We start from the raw sequence: 25,820 nt of genomic DNA, 5'->3' as shown, positions 1-25,820 counted from the left end.
ACAGAGGGTATATAAAGGCTCAGTGAGGTGAATTAGTGATTTCGATGTCACTAGTGGTAGTAGTAGTAGTAGTAGTGGTAGTGACAAAAGCAATTAATTCGTACAGGATATAAAAGCTTTACTTGGGTAACATAAAAATAGGTTGGGGAATGAGGCAGGTTGTTTCAGTGTTCACTCTCTGTGCTTTGTGTAGTATAACAGGAGAGACTATGTGATGGCAGGGTTTACTGTTTTCAGGAGGATTCTGCTAAGACTTCGCTGCCGTTGTTTTGTTTAATTGTATTCGAAACAGCGATCAGTGCTGATTCAAGGCACTTGCGTGTGCGGAAATTAGTTTCTTTTATACTAATTGGGCGTCTCTGAATTTCATAAGATGATTGGTGGAATTTCGGTGTTGTACACAGGCGTTGTTTAAGTTGTCGTTCCTACATGCGTATATGTGTTCATTGAGGCGGGTGTCGAGGTTTCTTGCTGTTTCACCTACGTAGATCTTGTCACAGCCTCCACAGGGTATAGTGTAAACTCCTGCATTGACTGGTTCGTGGTGCTTGGGTTTTGTCCTGGTTAGATCCTTTATTGAAGTGGTAGAAGCGATGGCGACTCTGGTGTTAGCTTGTGAAAGTCTTTTGAGACGTTTAGTGCAACCTGGCTGTTGGGAAGAATTATAACTTTGTTGGGATGATGCGTGGAGAATTGATGATCTGAAAGCTCTTTTCTTGCAGTCTTTGATGAAAAAAGAAGGAAATTGCAGTAAATGTTTGGTGAATGTAAGTACATTCCTCGTCAAGAAACTCAGGACTACAAATTCGGTATGCTCTTAGGAAAAACCCGATGATGATGCCTCTTTTGGTCTTGGTATCTTGACTGGAATAGAAGTGTGTGAGATCATTTTTATTGGTGGGTTTCCGATAAACTTGAAATCTTAAAGTAGCTTGTCATTGGACTCTTCTTCCAGTGTAAACATCGCTGGTTCAACTGCGTTGAGCCTTCCTGAAGATCCCGTACATCAAAACGTTTTGGAGTTATTACGAGGACATCGTCCACGTAAGTAACCAAGTGACGCTTGAAGGGATGATGTTCGAAGTGTTCAGACTCTAGGTGTTCCATGTATAAGTTGGCTAGGACGGTTTTGTTATTGAAGGAAAAACTGAATTTATTCGAGCGTTGAAGACTTTTGGAACTTTTTCCAATTCCGTAATTTCTCCTGCATTGAAGGGGGTCATTAGTAAACAGAAATATTCCAGCATAGAGAGAGCAAGTGACTTGAAGAGAAACAGCATATACAGGGCCTTCTCACTGCAGCTTTATGTGAACCTTCTTCTTCTAATCTTCCTAGAAGATACATCACTGCCCTTAAGGACCTCGCCAACGACCCCAACATTATCGTCACCACCGCCGACAAAGGAGGTGGAGTCGTCATACTCAACACCAGTGACTACAACACTAAAATGATGGACCTTTTGAATGATCAATCTACATACGAACCTATCAGCACTCAACAGTGGGAGACGCTCACCAAAGACTTTCTATACAAAAGCAGACAAATACTCAAACGCACTAGAGAAGGGAAGAAACTTCTGTACTTGTTACCAAGCAACCCTAAACCAGCACACATGTATGGTTTACCCAAGACCCATAAACACAATATTCCTCTCAGACCAATCACGTCAGGAATAGGCAGTGCTCCACACAAGCTAGCCGGAGTTCTTGCCAAACATCTTTCCTGCCTTCTGGGGACCATCAGCCCCGCTCATCTTAAACACTCAGGCGACCTTCTCAACCGCATCCGTAACCTCTCCATCCGTAACAAGAAACTAAGCAGTTTGGATGTGACTTCCCTCTTCACAAAAGTACCTACCAAAAAAGCCATCGAGGTTCTACGACGTAAAGTCAACCAGGACCTTAATCTTCCTTTACCTCCCGGAGATTTTGTTGACTTGATTGAACTCTGTGTTAACTTCAACTGTTTTTCCTTCAATAACAAGCTCTACAAACAAACCTACGGCATGGGAATGGGGTCCCCAATAAGTGCCGTCCTAGCCAACTTATACATGGAACACCTAGAGTCTGAACACTTCGCCAACATCATCCCTTCAAGCGTCACTTGGTTACGTTACGTGGACGATGTCCTCGTAATAACTCCAAAACGTTTTGATGTACGGGATCTTCAGGCAAGGCTCAACGCAGTTGAACCAGCGATTCAGTTTACACTGGAAGAAGAGTCCAATGACAAGCTACCTTTCCTCGACGTCCTCATTCACAAAGTAGACAACAACCTAAGATTTCAAGTTTATCGGAAACCCACCAATAAAAATGATCTCACACACTTCTATTCCAGTCAAGATACCAAGACCAAAAGAGGCATCATCATCGGGTTTTTCCTAAGAGCATACCGAATTTGTAGTCCTGAGTTTCTTGACGAGGAATGTACTTACATTCACCAAACATTTACTGAGTTACAATTTCCTTCTTTTTTCATCAAAGACTGCAAGAAAAGAGCTCTTCAGATCATCAATTCTCCACGCATCAACGCCGCTCCCAACAAAGTTATAATTCTTCCCAACAGCCAGGTTGCACTAAACGTCTCAAAAGTACTTTCACAAGCTAACACCAGAGTCGCCATCGCTTCTACCACTTCAATAAAGGATCTAACCAGGACAAAACCCAAGCACCACGAACCAGTCAATGCAGGAGTTTACACTATACCCTGAAATTCAGAGACGCCCAATTAGTGATAAAAGAAACTAATTTCCGCACACGCAAGTGCCTTGAATCAGCACTGATCGCTGTTTCGATAATAAGGTTATTGTGATCCTTGAATGTGAAATTCTCTGACAACAGTTAGGCAACTTTATTCCTAAACGTTTCGCCTACACAGTAGGCTTCTTCAGTCGAGTACTGAAAGAAGGTAGGAGCAGTAGAGATGTGAATAAGATCTAATCATTTCATCACCCCTGGTATTGTATACCATTTCGATAATCACTCCTAGTACCTTGGACTTCAGCTCTGTGGGATGATTTGATCTTGTGTTGTAATTTTGCCATAGCAAAGTAACTCAGATTGTTGCTCGTTCAACATCGTATTGATGTCAGTGACCCCACGGGATGGCTTTGTTTACAGTATATCAGCTTGAAGATTTCCTGTGGAAACCATGAACACCACTCTCACACAGATTCTGCTAAGGATATGTTCTGTCTCTATGGTCCATTTGTGAATGAGAAAGAATTAGAGGTAAGTTCCTTGAGGAACTGAGTTTGCACTGTGACTGATCCCGATTTCGCTGTTTACGATTACTCTCTGGGTTCTAATTAAGAAGTTAAATATCTATTTGCCCAGTTTCCAGATTTTTTGCGTGCACTTGTGTGCTTGTATCCTTGTTTCAGTAATAAAGACAAGAACTGACAAGCGTGTGATTGGTCCTTTTGGACAAGAACATTCAACAAAATCGTAATTATTCACTTGTTATTCGCGATGAAAACAAGAGAAGGTTTCTGCTACTTACAAAGAAAGGACAACCAACCTGTGGACGCACAGAGATACATATAAACAAAAACAGGCAGACAGATAAGAACATAAGAAAGAAGAAACAGTGCAACAGGCCTACTGGCCCATGCGAGACAGGTTCAAGTCTCCTACCGGCTTAAGCCAATGCCCTAACCAAGTTAGGTCAGGTCACATTCACTTAAGGAAAAAGCACAGCATCTGTCCTAGTAGCACAAACTAGTCAGGTCCAACTCACACCCACCCGCATATTTATCTAACAGAAGGATAGACAGACACCGATAGGAAGACTTAGACAAAAACAGAGAAAGACACAGATAGGAAAACCTACAGAAAGAGATACAGAAAGTAGGACCAAAATAACGGAAGCATAGACTGCCATAATAGACAAGTACAATTTTTTTTAATATAAAATATTGATTTAGTCTTCTCTTGGTTTCAGATGTATGTAATTAGCTTAAGGAAATCAATATATACTTCTGTGCAATTTTGCTAATTGACCATTATCCGTTAAACGCCCAATTTGGTATAATTGGTCATGCAAAAGTCAATAACCCTACCATGGTCAATACTAATTTTTTTTATATAAATTTGCAAAATTATAGAAGCAATTTGGTCGTAATTGGGTCGTTTAATGTTTGCCAAAATTTGGAGTAATTTTTTGCCAAAACTAAAAATTTTTTATCATTAGCCTTAGTGTGAGGGTTGAAAAAAAAGTATCTTTGGGGCAGAAAAAAGTATCTTTGGAGTAGAGAAAAGTATCTTTTGAGTAGAAAAAAGTATCTTTGGAGTAGAAAAAAGTATTTTTGTAGGAAAAAAAAGTATCTTTGGAGCAGAAAAAAGTATCTTTGGAGTAGAAAAAAGTATCTTTGGAGTAGAAAAAAAGTATCTTTTGAGTATAAAAAAAGTATCTACAGTCTAATTCTCGTTAAGTTTTTTTTTCATTCTCTTTTTTATTTTTAATTTTGACTTGTTTAATAATGTTTAAGAAGGTTCTCAATAGCTTATTACTAAGATTGTGTGTGTGAGACAACGGGGCACGTATTTCCAGTGAAAAGGCGGGGGCCAGGAGCTATGACTCTACCCCTGCAACCACAAATAGGTGAGTACACACACACAACCCGCAGATAGAAAAGAGGAGCTTATGACGACGTTTCGGTCCGACTTGGACTGAAACGATGCATAAACTTTACAGCGAGTAAATGAATTGGATCATTTTCTCGATAGTTAATTTTTACTGCTAAGTTCTGCTCTGAGTAGAACTTCGTAAACTCTTAACTTGATAAAGGTCAACACAGGGCGAAATACTGACCCAATCAAATCTTGTTTTGCAAGTGCCTCTTTTTTCCATTATCTGTGGTATATTGTCAGAAGTATGATATTGTCAGTAGTATATTTGGATCCAGCATATTTATATACAAAAAATGAGTCGATTTAAAACTATCGCGAGGTACCACACTGCTACCCTCCACCAGAGCAGGTTCATCCTTCCTTTACCCAGAAAAGGTACATCCTTCTCCTAATTTTAACACGTAACTACTCTCTGCCCATTAAAAACAACAGCTGTTCGCTGGTTCCTCTACACAAGAAGAGTTGAACACTACACAATAAGGGATGGGGAATTCCCTCAATAAAAGTCACAATATCTTGGCTGGAACACTTCACAAATAACCCATAACTTCCTCTTTTCCCTTTCTTGTTTCCGTCCTTTAGTACGATGTTAGTACGATTTTGTAAATGGTCCAAGTCGGACCGAAACGTCGTCGTAAGCTCCTCTCTCCTGCGGTTTGTGTATGGAAAATAAACTTAAGACGAAGATTGAGATGCTTACGCAACATATGGGAATATTTATTGAAGAAACGTTTCGCCACACAGTGGCTTCATCAGTCGAATACAAAGCAGAAAGGTGTAAGGAGAGAAGGAGTTTAAGGTAATCAGTCCCTCAACCTGGAGTCGATGTGTTAAGTCCATCAATCTTGTAGAATGTACAGTATAGGAACGAACGAACGAATAAGTTCAGGCAAGATCCCAAATGGAATGAGTGGGGAAGACGGGACAGACGAAGAATAGTGCTGGAGAGGAGTGTTCTTAGTCGTAGAAATAGAGCCAGGGCTTAACCCAGCAGCGAAGGCGATCGTGGGACAGATATTGAGAAGAGAAATTCAGGCACTTCTGTTGGGACTCCGGTGGGGTGAGCGGGGAGGACGGGACAGGCGAAGATTAGCGCTAGAGGAGTGTAGAATTGAGCCATGTCTTAACCCTAAAGCTAAGGCGAACGTGGGGCAGAGAATGGTACCTGTCATAGAAGGTACCTGTCAGAGAATCCAATGTTATTTGTAAATAGGGTTAGGAGCAGGATCATGCAAGGAGTAGAAAAGGTTGTGTTGGTTTGTGGGTCTGCGAATGTCTCATCAAGGAGAGAGGTCCAGTAGTCATGTCGTGTCTCAAGTTTGTCAATCTGTCTGTCACTGAGCGTCTTCCAGTACAGATTCAGCGCAGGGATGTCTAATTGGGCATGGAGAGACTCGCTTGGCGAAGTCCTCCCATCTGACATCAAGCACAGCATAGGGCCGTAGAAGTGGCTTATATACTGTAGTCAGGTGAGGCGAAGTAGGAGGTGTATTCATAGTGGTACCATCCACTAGTCGAAGTAGATCTTCATCCAAAGGTTGGACAAGAGTTGAAGAATTCTTTGTATCAAGTTCCTATCATGTTGCAGTGTGACAGCTTGTTCGGTTCTCAAAACCATTTATCACAAACTTATTAAGATGTTTTCATTCGGACCTGGACTTATGGTTATTACCGTCATCTGATTTCTCATTTTCTCTGTTAAGATCTGATGATGATTTAAGATTAACTGAAATGTCTAAAGTTTTCTCCCAAAACGCATAAGGAATTTCATCTCTTCGAGATTTATAAGCATATGAATATTTAATTCAGTGAATGAAGTCCAGGTTGCAACCCAGGGAATGAACTTTCATTCAGAGTGTTGCAGAAACATTCTAAGAATGTCTTGTGTCACAAACTCACAACACAATTTTGACTTGTCGGAAACTCAAGGAGCGATAAGCAACCATTTCTTTCCAACTGAAAAACTGTAAAAGAGCGAGAAATTTCACACTCTCACCTGGAAGATTGAGATTTGTAAACATACAAGGTAGCAATATTTTGCTTAATCGATACTTATCTGAACACACACACACACACACACACACACACACACACACACACACACACACACACACACACACACACACACACAGACAAAAACAGGATGTTCCAGAGATTGGACACAGTAACAAGGGGACACAGTTGGAAGCTAAAGACACAGATGAATCACAGGGATGTTAGGAAGTATTTCTTCAGCCACAGAGTAGTCAGTAAGTGGAATAGTTTGGGAAGAGATGTAGTGGAGGCAGGATCCATACATAGCTTTAAGCAGAGGTACGATAAAGCTCACGGCTCAGGGAGAGTGACCTAGTAGCGATCAGTGAAGAGGCGGGGCCAGGAGCTCGGACTCGACCCCCGCAACCTCAACTAGGTGAGTACAACTAGGTGAGTACACACACACACACACACACAAATTATCTAAATCCCAACAGTAAAGATAAAAATCCTAATTTTCGAACAGCCATTTATGCAGAATCAAGGGATTACCTGAAAAAAAAAAATGTCCTGAGATCACCTGACCTCAGAGTATAAAGAAGGTGACCTGACAAAGAAATTAAATGATGCATAAACTACACTAAATGGATAAACAGACTTACCCATCTCATGGGAATAAAGAGAGACATTTATTTGCGAATCAACAGAGAAGAGAATCGCTTTACAGACCAATATACGCTATTTAGAGGACGGTCAAAAAAAAAAAAAAACGAAGAAGCAAGGGAAAAGTTACGAGAGTGAGAAATTTAGGTTGAGGAGTCAAATACCAACCCTAAGGGTTTCTCTTTCAGGTATATAATAGCAAGATTAGGGTAAACATTAGTCAACTTAAATGTAATTTTATGTAATTCAGAACATCTCACTGTTATTGATAAAGAAAAGTGTACCAATTTATTGTTTTTACACAAGAGGATGCGAATGAAACCAGAGAATTCTGTGATTAAAGAAAATGTAAAGTAAAAGGACACAAGTACAACTAATGTGACATTTTTACTGTGGCAACGTTTCTCTCTCCAGGAGCTTTGTTAAGCCGTTACAAACAATACATTGGAGACACAGGGTACATATAGGCTTAGAGTGAGATGTAATAAATACTAGTGGTAGTAGTAGTAGTAGTAATAATGTAAGTTTTAATAGTAGTAGTAATACAATTTGCAAATGAGTAAAAGGATATAAAGAACAGAAAAGCACAATACCGTGACTAGAACAATACACAAATAGGTTCAAGTTTGTCACATTTGGATTATGAAAGGATGTGGAAAGCACTAATTTGACAGCAGTTGAGGATGGCTGAGAACTTTGCGTAGCTTTTAAATATAGACTGAACAGGTACACGAGTGTCGATTTTTGTGAGCTGGACCTGCGTAGCGTATGCCAGTAATCTTGCTGTAATGCTTAACTGTTATGTTATTCTATGAGAAAACAGCCTTTATGGGAACATACGGTAACACTGTATGTGAACTTGAGTGTCAGTTTGTATGTTATGTCTATAGATGCTTTAGCATATCTTCTTAAAGCCAGTACATATCTGTCAACATGTGTATACATTTCTCTCTATCGATCTTTAGCCACACCGCTTGCCCTCCTTCTCTCTGCGCACCCCAATTATTTTCTTTTTTATCGTCGTCACCCTTTTTTTTTTCTCTCTCTCTCTCTCTCTCCTTTCGACATCTTTTCCTTCGCTTATAGAACTTTCTCTCTTCATTTTGCCTCCGTAATTATTTTCCCTTTACTGATGGCAAACAATACTGAAAATCTGGTAAGACACGTATAACACATGGACAAAAAGTGTTGCACCTGTTTCAAGATGCGTACAACACTTGAACATATCAAGACTTGCATCTGTTTCAAGACAACACCTGGACATTAACGTCAAGTGTTGGACATGATTAAAATTCTTCTCTTCCCATGTTCGTGTTGCCTCTCTTCCCTGCTACTACCTCTGCATCCTTCCCTCCTCTCTTATCTTCGCCTCCCACGGCCTCCACTCTCACACACACTCAATTACCACAGACACGCGCACTTTTATACCTCAGCGGCAGGTTACTTTTGGGGAGGAAGATGCTAATTAGTTAAAAATTGTATTCTTAAAAATTTTAAATGACTTCTCCAATTTCTGCCTTTCTGAGCTCCCTCTATTTCCACTCCCAGAGACATTCTCTCTTTCTTTCTTTCTCTCTCTCTCTCTCTCTCTCTCTCTCTCTCTCTCTCTCTCTCTCTCTCTCTCTCTTTCTCTTCCTCTCACTCTCCTTTCACCAGGATACTGTTATCTGATAATTACGTGAAGCCTCAAATTGAAGCCCCAAGAGTTTTGTACAAGAAGATCTGAACACGTTTTATGTCGAAAGGAAATTTCCTTCTCTTTTTTAATCTCAGAAAAGAGATGCGTTTTTATTTTTGCTGGTCAGCTTGTAATTCAACTCTCCTGCGGTTATTCTGCATCTTTACGTGATGTCAATTTCAGTATTGGAAACCTTGGGCGTATGAGAAGCAGCAGATATATGAAAACCGTCAAACCATACCACGGGTGGGGCTAGAACCCGCGATCAGAGAGTCTTAAAACTCTGGAGTTTAGCGACTCTGATCGCGGGTTCTAACCCCACCCGTGGTATGGTTTGTTTGCAATCGTGTCATTACGATTTCTTTAGTCATGAAAGCCGTGCTAAACCTCTCCATTTAATTTTTAAACGCTTCTGGGTCTATAAACGCCATCATCGGTAGGACAAGTTATTATGTAAACAGATGATTTACCTAAAAACAGAAATGTAGTATCTAACACAAAGTAATAACATTTAATTCAGAATATACAGCACAACCGAATGATGTTCAATTATACAGACATCCATAAATATAGTGTGCGAGACAGCTGTTCACAATCTCTCAGTCGCCTTATTAAGTTTAATGAGGCCAGACTTATCACTGTAGAGGACCCGCTCTAACAGCTATGTTTAAGTGCTACCTGGAGGGTGTTCTGGGGGGGGTCAACGCCCCCGCGACCCAGTCCTTGACTAGGCTTTCCCTTCCTCATGTCTGGCAGCAACACTGTCGCAGACAACACTAGCATTTTCCTAACTTCTAGTTTTGTTTCAATTATTTTTACTCATCCATTCTTTGGTGTATTAGCACCGTCATGGCGCCGGTCTCTCTGACTTATTGATGTCTTACTAATCACCCTGACACCAGTTTAAAGAGGTGTTCGTTGCCCAAAAGTAAATGAGAGGTCCGATGAAAGGTGGGTCCACGGAGAAGGAAGGTAAAGAGGGGCAGCGAGCGAAGACGACGACAGAGGAAATTTCGTGCTCGTTGAAAAAGGGGGCAGTCCAACAGAATGTGGTGACTGAAAAGGGAGTTTAAATTAAAGGGGGAGCAAGACGCCTCTCCGGATATCCATGAGAAGACGAGGGCCCAAAGCGAAGACGGAGGGGTAGTCCCCCAACCTCGACACTGGTGATAAGAAGAGGGCCAGAACCAACCCGGTTAAAAATTGAAGGTTCCCGAGCATAGAACAACGTTGCTCCCAAGGGTGAAGGGGGAAGATATTGCAAAATATCCGTAAATGGAAATTTAAAGAAACTGGTGGGGTAGTCTGCTGACCGCGCAGCAGTGTTCGTTTCATTGCCCTGACCCAACAACCAGGCCCCAAAAAAACAATATTTTTATGTTTAAAGATGCGGACCAAAAATTTGGGGATAGGGAGAAAGGGGGGGGGGTTTAAAATTTTTTATAGCCAAAGCACTAAGGAGCGACAACCACAAATGATGACACGGGTAGATGCAATAGATAAGTGCTGAAAGGGATGGCATATAATTCAGCAGAAAAATTACCCAAGATAGTAAATGCCCTGTACGGTGCCCGGAAACAGTCGAATCCTAGCCCAGAAGATTAGAGCCACTTTACAAGCAATGGAGAGAATGAGAAAAAGGGCAAGAAAGAGAGGGGGAAGGACTAGAAGTTGGGCTGAGAAGGGGGGAGAAAGAACAGCCCTGAACAGCTAATTTCCGGGGGGTGGGGAAAAGGAGATGCAAACGTACAAAAAAGGGTTTAGTTGAAGAGAAGACAAGACGAATGAAGGCGAAAAAAGGGAGGGAAAACAGGGCGGCGAACAAAAAAGAAGTCTACAAATATCAGTACCATTCATAAAGGGAAGGAGGGGGAGACTGAGAGCGACATAGTAGCGGGGCAATATAAAAGGGAGGGAAAAGGATAACGGCTTCTATAGAGGCCTCGACAGGGAAAGGGCACCAAAGGCAAAAGTAATCCTTGGTGATAAAAAGGGAACCAGGAGAGCGGGAAATGCCGCTGAATAGATCTGGTCACCAAAACAATTTCGATAAAAAAGGGGAAATTTTGGAAGGGGGGCCCACGATCAGCCCCCCAAAAGATGAGAAAGGGGGTTTTGAAGGTTCACCCCTGTGACGTTGCCTTCAGAGGTAATGAGGTTTCCAGGATAACCAGATCAAAGAGGAGGCCCAAAAAACTTGATTTCATCAGTTGGATAGGGGACCCAAAGAGGAAAAAGGAGATGAGGAAAGGGATTTTGGGGGGTTTTGGGCTGAAAATTTTAAACCCACGGTCCCCCAAGGGAAACACTGATCAGGGGAGAGAAACTGAAAGGAAAAGAGGCCTGCACGGGAAGGATCAAATAGAGTGATGCCCAAAATATTTGATGGAAATAGACCAAATCAAATAGAAAAAAAAAAAGGTTGGTCAGAACAACCCCTGGGGGGCACCTTCAGTTGGGAAGTCGGGGGAAAATTATTAACCCGAAAAAATGCCTCCCGTTTAAAAAAGTTCTAAGGAAGGATGGTAGATTCCCCAAGGGCCCCAAATGGGATTAAAAATTATACCTCCAAATTTTATATCCTTAAAGGCCAAAAAGGCAATAACTGAGTGGTTTTTCCAAAGGCAACGAACTTTGACCCGCTAGTAAGGGGTCTATGAACGTCCCCAAAACCCTATTTTTTTGGGGGGAGAGGCTGTTGTGTCTCTAAAACCACCCCAAAGTTTATTTTGGGGTTCCATTACTTCAAACTGCATGGTAAGACAATGGGACAAGGGGAGGTTTTGGTCCGTAGTGCCTGGGTTTGCAAAGGGAGAAAATGGCGATTTCCAGCTGTGGGCCTTTGTGACCAAAAAAATTGAAAGGAATAGGACCGGGGTGACGATGAAATGTTAGTACAATATGAACTGGGCCCAGCTGCCGATGACGAAAGCTGGAGGGGCCCAGTTCTTGAAGTGTGGACTTTATATGTTCTTTTTTGAGAAAGAAAGTCCGGGGAACTTCGGGATTTTTGGGAAAGAAATGGGGGGAAAGATGGAGCCCCGGGAAATACGGGGATGATGTTTCCCAAATTCCCTAAACCAGGGGTTTTGTTAACAACACCGGCAACCCGCAGAACGGGAGGGGGGTCGGGAAATATTTACCACCAGTTTTCATTTTTCCGACGCCCCTAGAAACAGAGGTGATGGTAGAAATCCCAAGCGTTTTTAGCATCCGGATGACCCCAAGCGATCCACCCCTTTGTTTAAAAATAAAGGAGTCGCTCGGGGTTCATTGTCCCGGGCCCCCCCCCCCGCAGGGGTTTCAAACGATCACGAGCAAAGCGGGAGATAAAGGCACGCATTTGAGAATGCCGCCCAAGTTTGGGGTATAGAATGAGAAGCGGTGAAAAGGAGGAAGAAGAGGTGAAAAAGTCATCGATGGGGGGACGAAGAAAACCCTTAAAAAGTTAGGTGTGAGAAGGTTCCACTTCCAAAATTGCAGGGGGTGTGAGGTGGGAATATGAAGGGGGAAAGAATGAGGGGGAAATGATACGTCATGTGTCCGGGAAAAAGACGGGGAAGTCTAATGCGGGGAGGAAAGAGATGAGAGACGATGAAGGGGGTATACCCGAGGATAAAATTGGGGAACGTTTTTAAAAATAGGAGGGGGGGGTAAGAAAGCCCAACTAAACCCGGGAATCACAGGAGACCCCCCGGAGGAAATTGGGGATAAATCACCAAGAACAGAACGGGGGGGAATGACGAAACAAAAAAACCGAATAGATAATGCCGGGGGAAAGGAATATAAAGAACAGAGGATCCCACCCATGGGGTGATACGGGCTGCTGTGTAATGCAGGAAGTAGAAAAATAGCGATGGAGGAATATTGGGGGAAGGGCATTTCATTAAAGGTCCATCAGAAAAGGATCTGAAGAATACAAAAATTATTCCCTGAGATGAGAAATAAACAGGGGAAATTTTTTTCCCTTTAAAAAACACCAACGGGGGCAAACTGGGAGTAACTCTAAGCTAAATTTTTCCCCCTGAGGCGGATATTCCACTGTAAAAGCCAATTTTGGGAAAAGATAAAGATATTAAAACCAGGAAAGGGTTTCCCTACGGACTAGGGGGGTTAGGCCCAAATGGGGGGGGAAAACCCCAAAAGCAAGGAACGGGGCCCCGGAAAAAAGGAGGGAGATGGAGCAGGGGAGAGAAAAAGAGCAAGGTGGATCATGTCCATTGATGGTTTGGTTTCTGCAATATATTCAGAGATTTTTTTCAAGGCGGAATTAGAGACGTCATGGGAGACAATATTGGGAATGGTGGGGGAGGATGAGTAAAGATTGGAACGTTTTGGGATTACGAGGAGGGGGAAAGGGTGGGGAATGGAGAAGGGGGGGGGACAGAAGAGGCAGGAATCTGGAGGTGGAGAAGAGGAAGAAACTTGGGGGAAACAAGGAAGGGACAGACGGGGAGGAGGGTGAACCCCCATTTGGGTAACTGAGCCAGTGAGAGGGGAACAGAAGAACAGGAGGGAAATGAGGGGGAAGATGGGAGGGAGGTGTTTAACGAACCCTTTTTGACTTTTGAAAGTAGGGGGAGAGGGGGAGGGGTAGAGGTCCGCAAAATTTAGGCTTGAGAGAGAATGAAGAAGGAGTTTTGACTGAGGATTTAGTAGGGGCGTCTTTTAGGGGACAGCAAAAGGGTTAGGGTACAGGAGGATTTGGGGGAGGTAATAAAAGGGGAAGATGGGGTAAGAAAGGGGGGGGTTTTTAAAAACGGAATAAAAAAAACGTGGGAGTCTCCTTGAAGGGGGATGAGAACTATGGCATAGGAGACCTGTTTTTTGAGGAAAGATTTCCCCCCGTTTAAATAGACTTTTGACAAGGGAAAAAGGTGGCCTCAGACAGTTAAGGCAAGAGGAGATCGATTGAAGACGTTTAGAATGGTCACGGGACCACAATGGGGACGGGGAAGATCGCAATATTTCGCTGGGTGGCCAAATCGCCAGCAATTTACACTGTTGTGGTGGGATCACCTTGAACTTGTAACCATTCCGTTTTATAAAAATGAGGATGGGGGGCCGGGGTCAAAAGTTAAAGAGCCACATTGCTGGGGATCCCCCGCCCACGGGCAGGAAGAACGAAGGCCTCTGAGGATTGGGGGTCTTGAGTTCCAGCTGTTCAAGAATCCCGCACATGTCTGGGAAAATTTTGTTGAACTTTGGGATGGGGGAATGAGGTACCATACAAGAATTGAGGGAATGATGCAAGAGGACAGGAAAATATATGGGGAAAAACAGAGGCCAGAGCCCGGGGGCCCTGAGGTAATGATGGGTACCGCCTTAAGAGCATAAAGAAATTTTAAACATGGCGTAATGCCTTTTCCAATACTATGGTCAGAAAGAAGGGGAAAAGGAATTCGGAAAGGAAGAATTTAGTCCATTGCAGTTTTAAACGAGGTGGGGAGTGGGAGTGTCGATCGTTTCGGAAGAACGAGAAGGTGGGGGAAAATCACGCAGGTAAATTTTCGTTGGAGTTTTGGGGGGACCAGAGTTGGGCCACCGGGGAAAGGGGCTTTGAAAAATTCGCACCGGGGGAAAGGGGGGAAACAAACAGAGGAGGGGGGTCCATAAACGAAGGAGTCAAGGGCCCAACTGGGGTGAGGAAAAAGCACCGGCAATAGGACAGAGGAGAGGAATGTCTGAAGAGGGGCCAAAGACGAGGGGGCCGAATGGGTATCAAGAAGGGGGGCCGGGGGACCAGGTTCATGGGCTAGGCCAGGAATTTTTTTCTTTTTTGTTTTTTAAAAAAAAAAGAAAGAAAAAAAATAAAAAAAAAAAAAAAAAGGGGGGCTGGGGGGATAGTCCAGAGGAATGAAAGGGGGAGAAATTCCTCCGCGCCGAGGACCCGCACCGCAAGTAGCGCAGATGGCATGGAACCCGGGTACCCACCCCTCATGCTAGTAACAACAACCGGGGTAGAACCCACATCTGCGGGCCACCCGGTGGGAAAAAAAAGGCGGCCGGAACCGCACAGCATACCTCCCGCCACCACCCCGGGAAATGAAAGGTGGCTTCCAGGAACACTAGTCACCCCAAAGACACCAAAAACACCCGGGATACCGGGAGGGGCGGGGCATCCCAGGCGACCAGACCAGGGGAAACACCCACCGCCAAGAACCTCAACGGAATGGGGTGACCCGCATCCTTTCCCCACCAGAACAGTGCGCCTGTGGGAAACCCAAAGGACAAAAAGAGGAAGGGCAAAAGGGAGGGGGGGGGGGGAGGAAAGGAAAAAGGAGGATGGGGTAGGGGGGGAGATTGGGGGGAATTTTGGTCTGAGGAAGAAGACCGACAGGTCTAATTCCTCAGACCAAGAGCCTCTTCACCACGCCAAGGAGCCCCCCTTGAAGAGGAATAAAGGATAACATTTTACTGCTTCTGTCTTTATTTTTCCAAAAGTTTTACCAAGTTTTTACAGAAATACTCATTATTATTACGAGACATTGTTTTAAGTTACCAATATAACAGAATATTCTTTATTTATTGCACAATTCGGCGTTTCAGAACGGGCTGAGGCATCTTAGATATTTTAGGTACAATATACGCACGACGTGACTCATTTTTTATATTAAAATATAATAACGTGCAACAGAGGAAGATAATGGGATATATCATAATGGAGTAATGTTCCAGATTTCATTATACTCTGACCTGAAAGACAAACCAATGAAAAAAACCCTTTACTTTAAAATTTAAAAATAAAGGAAATCCCCAAATTACAAATAAAATGAAAAATACAACACCCCTTTTAATAAAAGGGAAATTTTTAAGTAATCAAAACACGTGCAACCCCAAAAAAATTTTTTTATATCTTTTTTGACACGGGAACACCTGCCCAAAAATCCCCCCTTTTCTTCTTTAAAGGTTTAAAAACTTATTATATAATTTACTGTCTTCCTTTATTAATTGGGAAAAATAGCCACAGCTGGGAAACGTCTTCAAATAAAGATACCCAGGTGTTTTTCATGTGTTTAATTCCCAAAAAAGAAGACGTAAATCCTTGTCCCAATGGACAAACAGATTTGGGAGAGATGACGGTTGGTACTGGGGGAATCCGAGTCCCCCTTTTTCCCCCGTTTGTTGGGTACCCGAACGATAGACCTGCAGTGTCCCCCCCCGCTTTTTTGTACTCGAGCGGTACACCTCCCGCAGGCTCCTTCCGACTATCCTGTCTCTGACAAAAAGAGGGAGGGAAGTTGGGATCACTTAAAGTTTTCATTATTTAACTATTGAGTGTGGTATTTAGATCTGAGATCTGTCTTGAGGGATGTGGGGTTTTTTTTTTTTTATAAAAATTTTTCAGGGCCAAATTTTTTCCTACCCCCGCATTTAGAGCCAGTTTTAAAATAGCACTTTTCCCCGGATAAAAAAGTCTAACGACACAGGGATTTTATTTTGGGAAATATTATAGAGAATTTTAATGGGGTTTAGAAACCCGAGTTATAAAAGTATTATTTAGAGAAAAAAAGGTTTGGTTTTGAACATTTTTGAGAGGATGGAAAAATAAGATGATTTAGAGGGGTCAAAGGTGGGGGGAAAGGGGGAAATGCCTAGGGAAAAGGGAGGGATTGAAGGTGGTTTTGTGAGGGGTTGATATCAAACAGGCGTGTGTGTGAGCTGTTGGGTAAATACTTGGACTTGACAGTGTGGGGGTAAAAGGTAACATTTCTAAGATCAGAGAAACGGACTTTAGGCCTGTAGGGGGAAAGTACAGTTTTAAATATAAATAATAAATAAATAATATATTTTTTTTTTTTTTTTTTTTTTGTGTGTGTGTGTGTGTGTGTGTGTGTAATTTTACTTGTAAAATAAAGTGTTCAGAAATTTCCACGAAAGTTTAATTAAATGTCATGTAAGTTTTCCCTTTTTAACCAAATATGATATGAGAGGAAGAGGGAGGGAAGGGAAATAACGGGGGAGTGGGAGCAGAGTCTATATATATGAAGAAAATAACATCAGATTTTCCCCTTTTTTCAAGGGGAAGAAACACATGGAGGAAAAGACTACGAGGGGGAGCCTGGGCGGCAGACTCCACGAGTGGCAGGTGCCCGGGCGGCAACCCCCGAGGGCAGGTAGCCTGGCGGCAGACTCCCCCGAGTGGCAGGTAGCCTGGCAGACCCACGAGTGGCAGGAGCCTGGGCTGGCAGACCCCACGAGTGGCAGGTGCCCGGGCTGGGGAGATTCCACGAGGGGAGGTAGCCTGGGCTGGGGAACCCCCCCAGGGGAGGTAGCCTGGGCTGGCAGACTCCCCAATGGGGTAGCCCGGGGTGGGAGACTCATATGGGAGGTAGCCTGGGCTGGCAGACCCCAGTGGAGTATGGGGAGTGATGGGGAGGGGGGGAAATAATTGAGGGAAATTTTGGGGGAAAAAAGTGAGGAGCCGGAAAAGAGGAGGAGGGGGGAGAAGAGGGAGGAGGGGGGAGAAGAGAGAAAGGAGGGGGGAGATATGGGCCCCGGGGGGAATGGAGAAAACCAGAAAGGGATTTTGGTGGGGGTGGAAAAGAGGGGGAGGAGGGGGGAGAAGGGGAGGATTGGGGGAAAAAAGAGGAGGAGGGGGAAAAAACTTAGAAAAAGGGGGGGGGGGGCAGTGGGGAAAATAGAAAGGGGAAAAAATGCGGGGGAAAAAAAGCAGAAAAAAAAATTAAAAGGGGGAAAATTAGTGGGGAAAACGAGAAAAGAGTAACCTGGGGAAAGTCAGACCTCAGACCACAGCAACCCCAGATCAGAAGGGGGGGCCAGACTCACGAGTCGGAAGGGAAACCCGACAGGGAGGGGGCAGAACACAGGGCAGTGGGCGGCAGACCCAAAAAGTGGCAGGGAGAAAAGACAGATAAGCAGGATGGGGGCAGACACGAGTGGGAAAATGGCGGGGAGACCAAAAGATGGCGGGGAGACACAGACCGGGGTCACCCACGAGTGAAGCCTTGGGGTTAAATATTGTTAAATTGGGGGGCAGAAAATTTTTCTTGGTGGATCCCGAGATTGCCTGGGTTGAGTCAGGAAAAAAACCGGGATCAGGGGGAAGCCGGGGAACCCCGAATCAGGACCCAGCCCCAAAAGTGGTATTCACCCCGGGGAAGACTGTGGAACTTTAGGGGGTGAAAATTTGGGGGGAAATAGAAGTATACAAAAAAAGAAAGGGGAGTGAAAAAAAAAGGAGGGTTCTGGGTGGAGAAAGGAGTGGAATTGGGGGCAAACTTAACATATGCTGGAGAATTAAAAAAAATTTTAAAATGGGGGAAAGGGTTTTTTAAAGGAGAAATAAGGGAAAAGGAGAAAGGAGGAGGGGGAGGAAGAGGGGGAGGAGGGGGTTTAAAAAGGGGGGAAAAAAAGGGTGGGGAAAAAAGAGTGGAAATGGGGAGAAATGGAGTTAGGGGCTGAGAAGAAGGGAAGAAGGGGAAAAGGGAAAAAAGGGGAAAAAAAAGGAAAAGTATGTTAGCCTTTTTCTGGGCTAATTTATTATGAAGCTATGTTAGATTGTTGGGGTGATATGTTGGCTTGGTATATATAGCTATGTTGGCTTCGTGTGGAGTTATGTTGGCTTATATTATTTTGCTTGTTAATGCATTTACTATGCTGGTGCTTTACGGATTATTATTGAGCAGTTAACTGATTTATTGGGTCGTTATGGTGTCAGGGTGGGTCGTCAAGGGTGTTATGGTGCCAATATGGGATGAAATGGGTCGTTATGATGTTGAAATGGGTGGTTATGCTATGGTGAGTTGAAATGGGCTGTTATAGTGCCAAACTTGGTTGAAAAGGGTCGTTATTAAGACTATGTTCGGTCATATGTTGGTCGAAATGAGTTATAATGGGAGTGAGTTAAGTCGTTACGGAGCTAAGATTGGTCGTTACGGGACTGAAATGGGTCGTTATGGGGTCGAGATGGATCGCCATTGGGAGTTTCCTTTCGAACGATACACAACATTAATGCGTTCGATAATTCCAGGTCACCGAGGTCAGCAACTGTCTAGCTTCCTTGTCTGAAGTATTTACAAAAGATATCTGGACTAAAAGCCTTTCATGAGGAAATTAGGTACTTCGCAATCTTAAAAATTATGCCGATCTTGCTCTGTATTAAAATGAAGTTTCTTTCGTGCTAAACTGATGCGTGAAAGACGGCAAGTTGTCAAAGGTACCATTACGCCAGATACGCAGATGACGTTGAACATTCTTATTCATCCACAATAGTTCTCCTAAAGCTGACAAGGTGGGTAACATGCGCTTGAGTGTCACCCAGTATAGTACACCTGATAAATGTACGTCCTACCACATCAACGTGTTCACACGGTGGAAAATGCAGACACGGGAGATGACAGAGTAAGCAAACAATTTTTATTCTCTTGCTATTAGGTCAATACTAGCCACAAGAACACAGCGAGAGGGTGTTCCACGAGTCTGTGGAACCGTAAGGATAAGCATCAATGAAGATTTCTATACATAAAACGTGTTTAATGTAACCACCATTATTACTGATACACGAATGCAGACGAGCTATCCAATCAACTAGTACACGGTGAATGGTATTAGGAGTAATGGTATTGCTTGTGTACCGTGTTGGTACGTTTACTCTCACACAGTTGGTTACATGTTATACTGTAAGGGAAGACTACACCAGACTCCAAGCCAACCAGTTCTATACACCAGCTTGCCTGCGTATTCAGTATTACCTGTAACAATAGAGCTGCCGTATTCCAGACTGATTCAACATTGCTACCGACCAGACACCTTGATATATAGGGATTGACTTTGCAATGAGATAGGATACCACCTTTTAGTTTATAAATTCAACGAGGTACAGGATATATTTTTAAAGGAAAATGAATCAAAACAGTACACTTTGAAAGGAAGAAAGATGTGCGTTTTAAGAAAACTTCGAATTTTGAGATCACTCAGCGTTCTTGCCAATAAAAATTTAAACGCAAATGCAGAAAAACTGGGAAAGTAAACTATACGACAAAAAGAACTTACACAAATGAGCGCAAAACAAAACTATATACTTGACTAAAATAACAAACATCAGTCTAAAATAAAATTATACATCAACGGACTGAAAGATTACCGAAGTCCCTACAGGCATCACAGAAGTGAAAAATATAGAAACAAGAAAGTAAAAGCTCTGAACAAATAATTAAAATGTATTTCATTAACAGCAGCGCACATTAATATGATATATAATACCAGGTAGATGTGTAAGACACTTTAAACTTACTTCTTGAAGGCTGAGGGACTGATCACCTAATATTTCCATCTATGTTGTCTCCTCTGCATGTCGACTGATGAAGCCTGCTGAGCAGGCGAAATGTCTCGGTAGTAAAAATATCATGATGCACACGCGTCTTGCTCATCTACGAGGAAACAACGGTCAGGAGCACCTACAAGCAGGAGTGGTTCTTGTGGCCAGTCTTCAGTACAGAGAACGGGTTCATAGTGATGATTTTTGTTGAAGGAGGAAGACCGAACAACTACAAGTTATCGAACGTTGGTTCAACTTGTTGCTCTTCTATAAGGTCCACAGAACCAGCCACTTCCCAAGGACAAGTTCGATTTGGAATGTGTTAATATCACCATTGTCTAAGAAAAATGGTTTCTAGTAACTTATTTCATCAATTTATATATATATATATATATATATATATATATATATATATATATATATATATATATATATATATATATATATATATATACATATATGTCGTGCCGAATAGGCAGAACTTGCGATCTTGGCTTAAATAGCAGCGCTCATCTTGCCATATAGGACAAGCGAAAATTTGTGTATGCAATAATTTTGCCAAAATCATTCTGAACGGAACGAAAAAAATATATTTCTCTGTGTTTGTTTAGTATTAAATTATTGTAAACAAATCTAAAATATATTTAGCTGGGTTAGGCTAAAATAAATTGTTCTTGTTATAATAAGGTTAGGTAAGTTTTCTAAGATTCTTTTGGAGCAAAATTAAAAATTTTTACATTAACATTAATGAAAAAAATATATCTTTAAACGTATAAGAGAAAATTTCAGAAAGGACTTAATTTTAAATGAGTTCTTGCTAATTGACCAGTTTTACATATTCGGCACGACATATATATAATAAATTTCTGTAATTAATTTCACATTACCAGATTTTAATAATCTGGTAATGGGTAATTTCTTTGTGAACAGTTCATGGGGTAGCTACCAGTTTATAGGTCCGTTGAGGCTACATAAACCTTTTAAATTGTATATTTAACGACACATAAGCCAATTGAAAACAAACAGATGCAACTCGTCTGGCAACGGGATTCAATGTTTACGTTTGGGCACCCAGCTGCCACTCAAACTGGGTCTTTGATTTACTTGAAAGATTCAAACAAGTTCTTTTAGATGATAAAAGTGTACGAGTTAACAATTTTATCAGCGTCAGACACTACCTTATAAACATTTGCTTGAGCGGTAGTTTTATCACAAACTTAAACCTAAATCTTACCTGATGGTATATTTAGATGACCTAATTACGTCTCAAGTGGTAACCAGTTGTTTGAGCAACAATAAGAAATTCCGGACACTGGCCGAGGGATAATTTATTTATACGTGGTAAACGTAGCTTCTTAGTATATAGCATCATGTTTCAAGGTATATTTACTAATAGTACCAAAGCTTACAGCTGTCCAGCAATTACCTATGTCGATTCTATCACGGTTCTTTCATGTGTTGACAAGTATTCATAAACCTCTCAATAAACGTTCCTCAAAAGTAGAAGCACAGATCGACTTCCAACATGCTAATTGCGTGTGCAGCTGGCCACGCCCTTCACCCACCCTCAGAAAGGCAAAAATCGCCTACCTAAACTAATAATAGCGTGTAGCCCAAATGGTTCCTAATTTTTAAACCGTGATGTGATCTTTACGGTGATAGCAAAAGATGCACCTGAGTTCGCTAATATTTCTTCAGCCACCCAAGTAATTATATAAAAAAACACCACTCAAGCGCATAGGTCGGTATAGTAATACTGTAAGCAAAACGTAGTGTGTGCACTACATCAGCTGCAACGTAGGAAAGACAAGAGGCAGAAGCGCCTGAAAACAGAGGGATATAAGGTGCAGTGTGCACACCCGATCCTCAGTCGACACAGAAATCTCAATGTAACGATTCCTGCTAGAGGAAGGACAAACACCCACGTCCTGCCAAATCCTCGATATATCCTTGTTTGCAGGCAAGTGAAAGTGAAATAAGAACTTACCTTTGCTTCCCGGTGTGACTCTCCCACGTTGAGCTGTAAACACAAGTGAAAGTGAAATAGGAACTTACCTTTGCTTCCCGGTGTGACTCTCCCACGTTGAGCTGTAAACACACGTACCTGCAAAGACCAATTATTTAATGACCTTTTAAACCTCGATGGTTTATAAGCAATTAATAGTCAATCAGAATTACGTACTTGCACAAAGTAACGAACAAACAGCCGAGAAGCATTAAAATAATCATATATATCGCCACTTTCAAGATATTAAGAGTCTTGTGTGTTGCTCACCTTACCTTGGTGGATGATGATGATTGAGGGGTGTTCATCACCATAGCTTGTGTCTGTGGAAGAGACTCATTACCACCCCACCAGTAACTAACTCTTCAACAACAACAACACCTGCAAGAGAACTCTTATTAGTAGCTGCTTCCGCAAATTACAGTGATTTGATTATGACAAAAAACATTTTCAAGGGTAAACACCACGAGAGCAAATACTGAGGCACCATAATTCCTGAAACCTGCCACTTTAAGGAAAGCTTCAACGAGGCGGCGACTGAAGGCTAGAAGTAGCATAGACAGTTTCAGCAGAGGACGAGTCACAGTCGCCGTCTTGTTGAAGCTTTCCTTATATACGAGTCTTAAATTCACCTAATTCTTTATACTCTATATTCTTAGCCCCTCCAGGGAGGTTCCTTGATGCTGGTGAGGGGTTCTTGATTTAGGGAATTGGATCTGTGCTCTAGTTCCCTGAATTAAACCTGAATACCTTCCATCTCCCCCCCCCCCGCAACATGCGTTGTATAATCCTACGGGTTTAGCCCTCCATGATTATAATAATAATCCATATGCTTATGGATTATTTAATTCTTAATACAACAAAAAACTGAAGAATACGATAGTTATAAAAAAATAAAAGCAGTGCTACTTTTAGTCTAATATTTTCAGAGATTGCATAAATATTTTTGTCACCGCTCTGTATTAAATACAAAATTTTCTATAAACACATTTACCCCAGATGGCCTAGCTTCTCTCTACGAGCCCCGTGAGGGCGGGGAATGTGGCTAGGCCTGGGGACACTTGGTCCCAAAGATGATGAGGTACTGTACCTCCTCCCATGGGAGACTGAAGTCTCGAGACACTCCCCAGATAGGGAGCCAAGGCCGGGTCACCACTACTTGGAAAAGACCCGGGCCGGGAGAATACCGGCGAATAAAAAAAAAAAAAAAAAAAAAAATGGTCCAATTACCTTATCTGACGGTAGTACTAAACTATTTCCATCAGGTTAGTTACGGTCCGTCAGGAAACAGAAGTGTTTCCTGACTCGGGTCTTAGACGATGAACCGCCGTTAGAGCTTCTGGTCATATGACTGAGGCCTTCCGCTGGTTTACGGTCATAGTTATAACTATTTGATTACAGTATATATTTCCATCACTGCAAAATACAGATCTAGAAGTATTTTACGAAAAAAAATAAAAATGATCAGATTAAGGAGCCTAGTTAATGTTTCATTTGACTGTCATTGAGATGAGGGGATACTGCATAAAAAAAAAAAAAAAAAAAAAAAAAAAAAAAAAAAAAATATATATAATTTTTATTATATATATATATATATATTATATATATATATATATATATATATATATATATATATATATATATATATATATATATATATATATATATATATATATATATATATATATATATATATATATATCTCCTCGATCTTACTTCATCTTTATTAATTTGAAATTTCGAAGACGCTTAGTATGGAAAGCCTTCGTACGACTTTTCGCCCAAAGGGCTTTAATAGGCCCGAAAAAGCCAATCCTGACGAAACGTTTTTCGTAAGAAACGAATTGTACAAAAGCGTGTTTTTTCCAGAACTTTATCAAGTACTTTACCAAGAAAGTCGCACCATTGCTGAAACGTCCTGCTAAAAGTGTGTGAGTAAGCACTACAGTTTACATCACTGTCTGCCTATCAGTTCCATGTTGACAGTTCGTTTTGACAGGACTCAGTCCCTTATCTCGAGTAATTACCGAGCAGCGTTGAGAGATCATTAATGAGGTTTAAAGCCTATTAACTAGACATGGAACATCAAGGCTGCATGTAACATGTTCACCATCAATCAAGAACGCTCTAATACCTAATATATATATATATATATATATATATATATATAATATGTGTGTGTGTGTGTGTGTGTGTGTGTGTGTGTGTGTGTGTGTGTGTGTGTGTGTGTGTGTGTGTGTGTGTGTGTGTGTGTGTGTCTGTCTGTGTCTAATAGGTAAAACTAACGATTTTGGCTTATATAGCAACGCTCTTCTTGCCCAATAAGGCAAGCGAAAATTTGTGTATGCATTAATTTCGCAAAAATCATTTTGAACCTAACGAAAAAAAATATTTCATTGTGTTTGTTTATTAAATTATTGTAAACTTATCTAAAATGTATTTAGTTGGATTAGGCTAAGTTAAATTGCGCTTGTTATAATAAGGTTAGGTAGCTTTTCTAGGGTTCTTTTGGTACAAAAATAAATTTTTGCATTAACATAAATGAAAAAAATATATTTTTAAACTTATTAGAGAAAATTTTAGAAAAGACTTAATTTTAAACGAGTTCTTGCTAATTGACCAGTTTTACCTATTCGGTACGACATATATATAATTAACGTACGTACCATTGACCTGGTAGAAACGTCTTGCCTCTATATCTGCCTTGTATGGATCAGTATGAATGCTGCAATGTTCCTTCGTATGTTCTTATATCATAGAGTTAAGCCCTGAACTCACTGAGATAACACAGCCAATCACATGAAAAATGCCTCTCATTGTTTTGAGCATTCACACTATCATCTTCCATAACTGTGCTCTGTGCATAATATACAACGGTTTCTTTCGTCTACCTCAGTGCTGGTGGGGAGTTAGTCGTCATGGAAGAGCAGTTTTCTCTGAAAGCAGGCGTATAATAGCTTGCAAAAATGATATAACTTATTTCCTTCACCAAATAAGCAAGTTGATATTTTCAGTATGTGCACTACTTACAATACGCAAGTGTACAACACGATGATCAAGGAGCCAAAAAATGCAAGAGACAGACAAAACACCGTGATCAACCAACTGTCCAGACGAGTCTGCCAAACCTGGTGTCATAAGTGAACCACGCTGCTTCACAGCTCTGGTGAACTTGTCTGTGATGAACCGAGGTACTGGTATAACGACAGGGACCCTAATGATTGTTAAATCCTTATTACCTAGTTCGCTAAGAGAGTGTGACATATGCCGAATAAAATGGAACATACTCGTAGCATGCCACACGGGGCTTAATGAAATGGTCGCTCGTAAACTGGTTCGCTCGAAACCTGGTTTCACACTACGTTCAACAAGCAAACGATCATTACACAGTGGTGTTTGCTAAGATAATGATTATATTTGTTTCTTCATTAAGCACGATGTTATTCACTATAAAACAAGCAGTGCTAGCCACAGGCGGCGCTGTGCCGCCTCAATTCTGCACCCTCTCAGTTCTACTAACAAGCGAATACGTTGGTTAATAGAATTAAGAGCATAGACTATACGAAGGTTATTAAGGGTTTATATAG

At 41.8% G+C, this 25,820-nt stretch overlaps 1 protein-coding gene across 2 annotated transcripts in view; it reads right to left on the bottom strand.

Annotated features, from left to right (window-relative positions):
* The window catches only part of LOC128702652 (uncharacterized), a 553,802-nt gene extending 528,354 nt beyond the window's left edge, over positions 1-25,448 (bottom strand). Inside the window, exons 1-3 of one of the 2 annotated variants that reach the window (XM_070101926.1) lie at positions 25,264-25,448; positions 24,900-25,169; positions 22,509-22,614 (exon numbers count right to left, since the gene is read on the bottom strand). In XM_070101926.1, coding sequence (XP_069958027.1) covers positions 22,509-22,547 — 39 coding nt within the window. In that variant the 5' untranslated portion in view covers positions 22,548-22,614; positions 24,900-25,169; positions 25,264-25,448. Of the gene's footprint in view, positions 1-22,508; positions 22,615-24,899 lie in introns of both variants that reach the window. The other variant, XM_070101925.1, reaches the window with a different exon arrangement.
* Positions 25,449-25,820: the final 372 nt, after the last annotated feature.

Source organism: Cherax quadricarinatus, chromosome 79, assembly GCF_038502225.1.
Source record: "Cherax quadricarinatus isolate ZL_2023a chromosome 79, ASM3850222v1, whole genome shotgun sequence".
Taxonomy (NCBI): domain Eukaryota; kingdom Metazoa; phylum Arthropoda; class Malacostraca; order Decapoda; family Parastacidae; genus Cherax; species Cherax quadricarinatus.
This window is presented reverse-complemented; position numbering and strand designations above follow the sequence as displayed.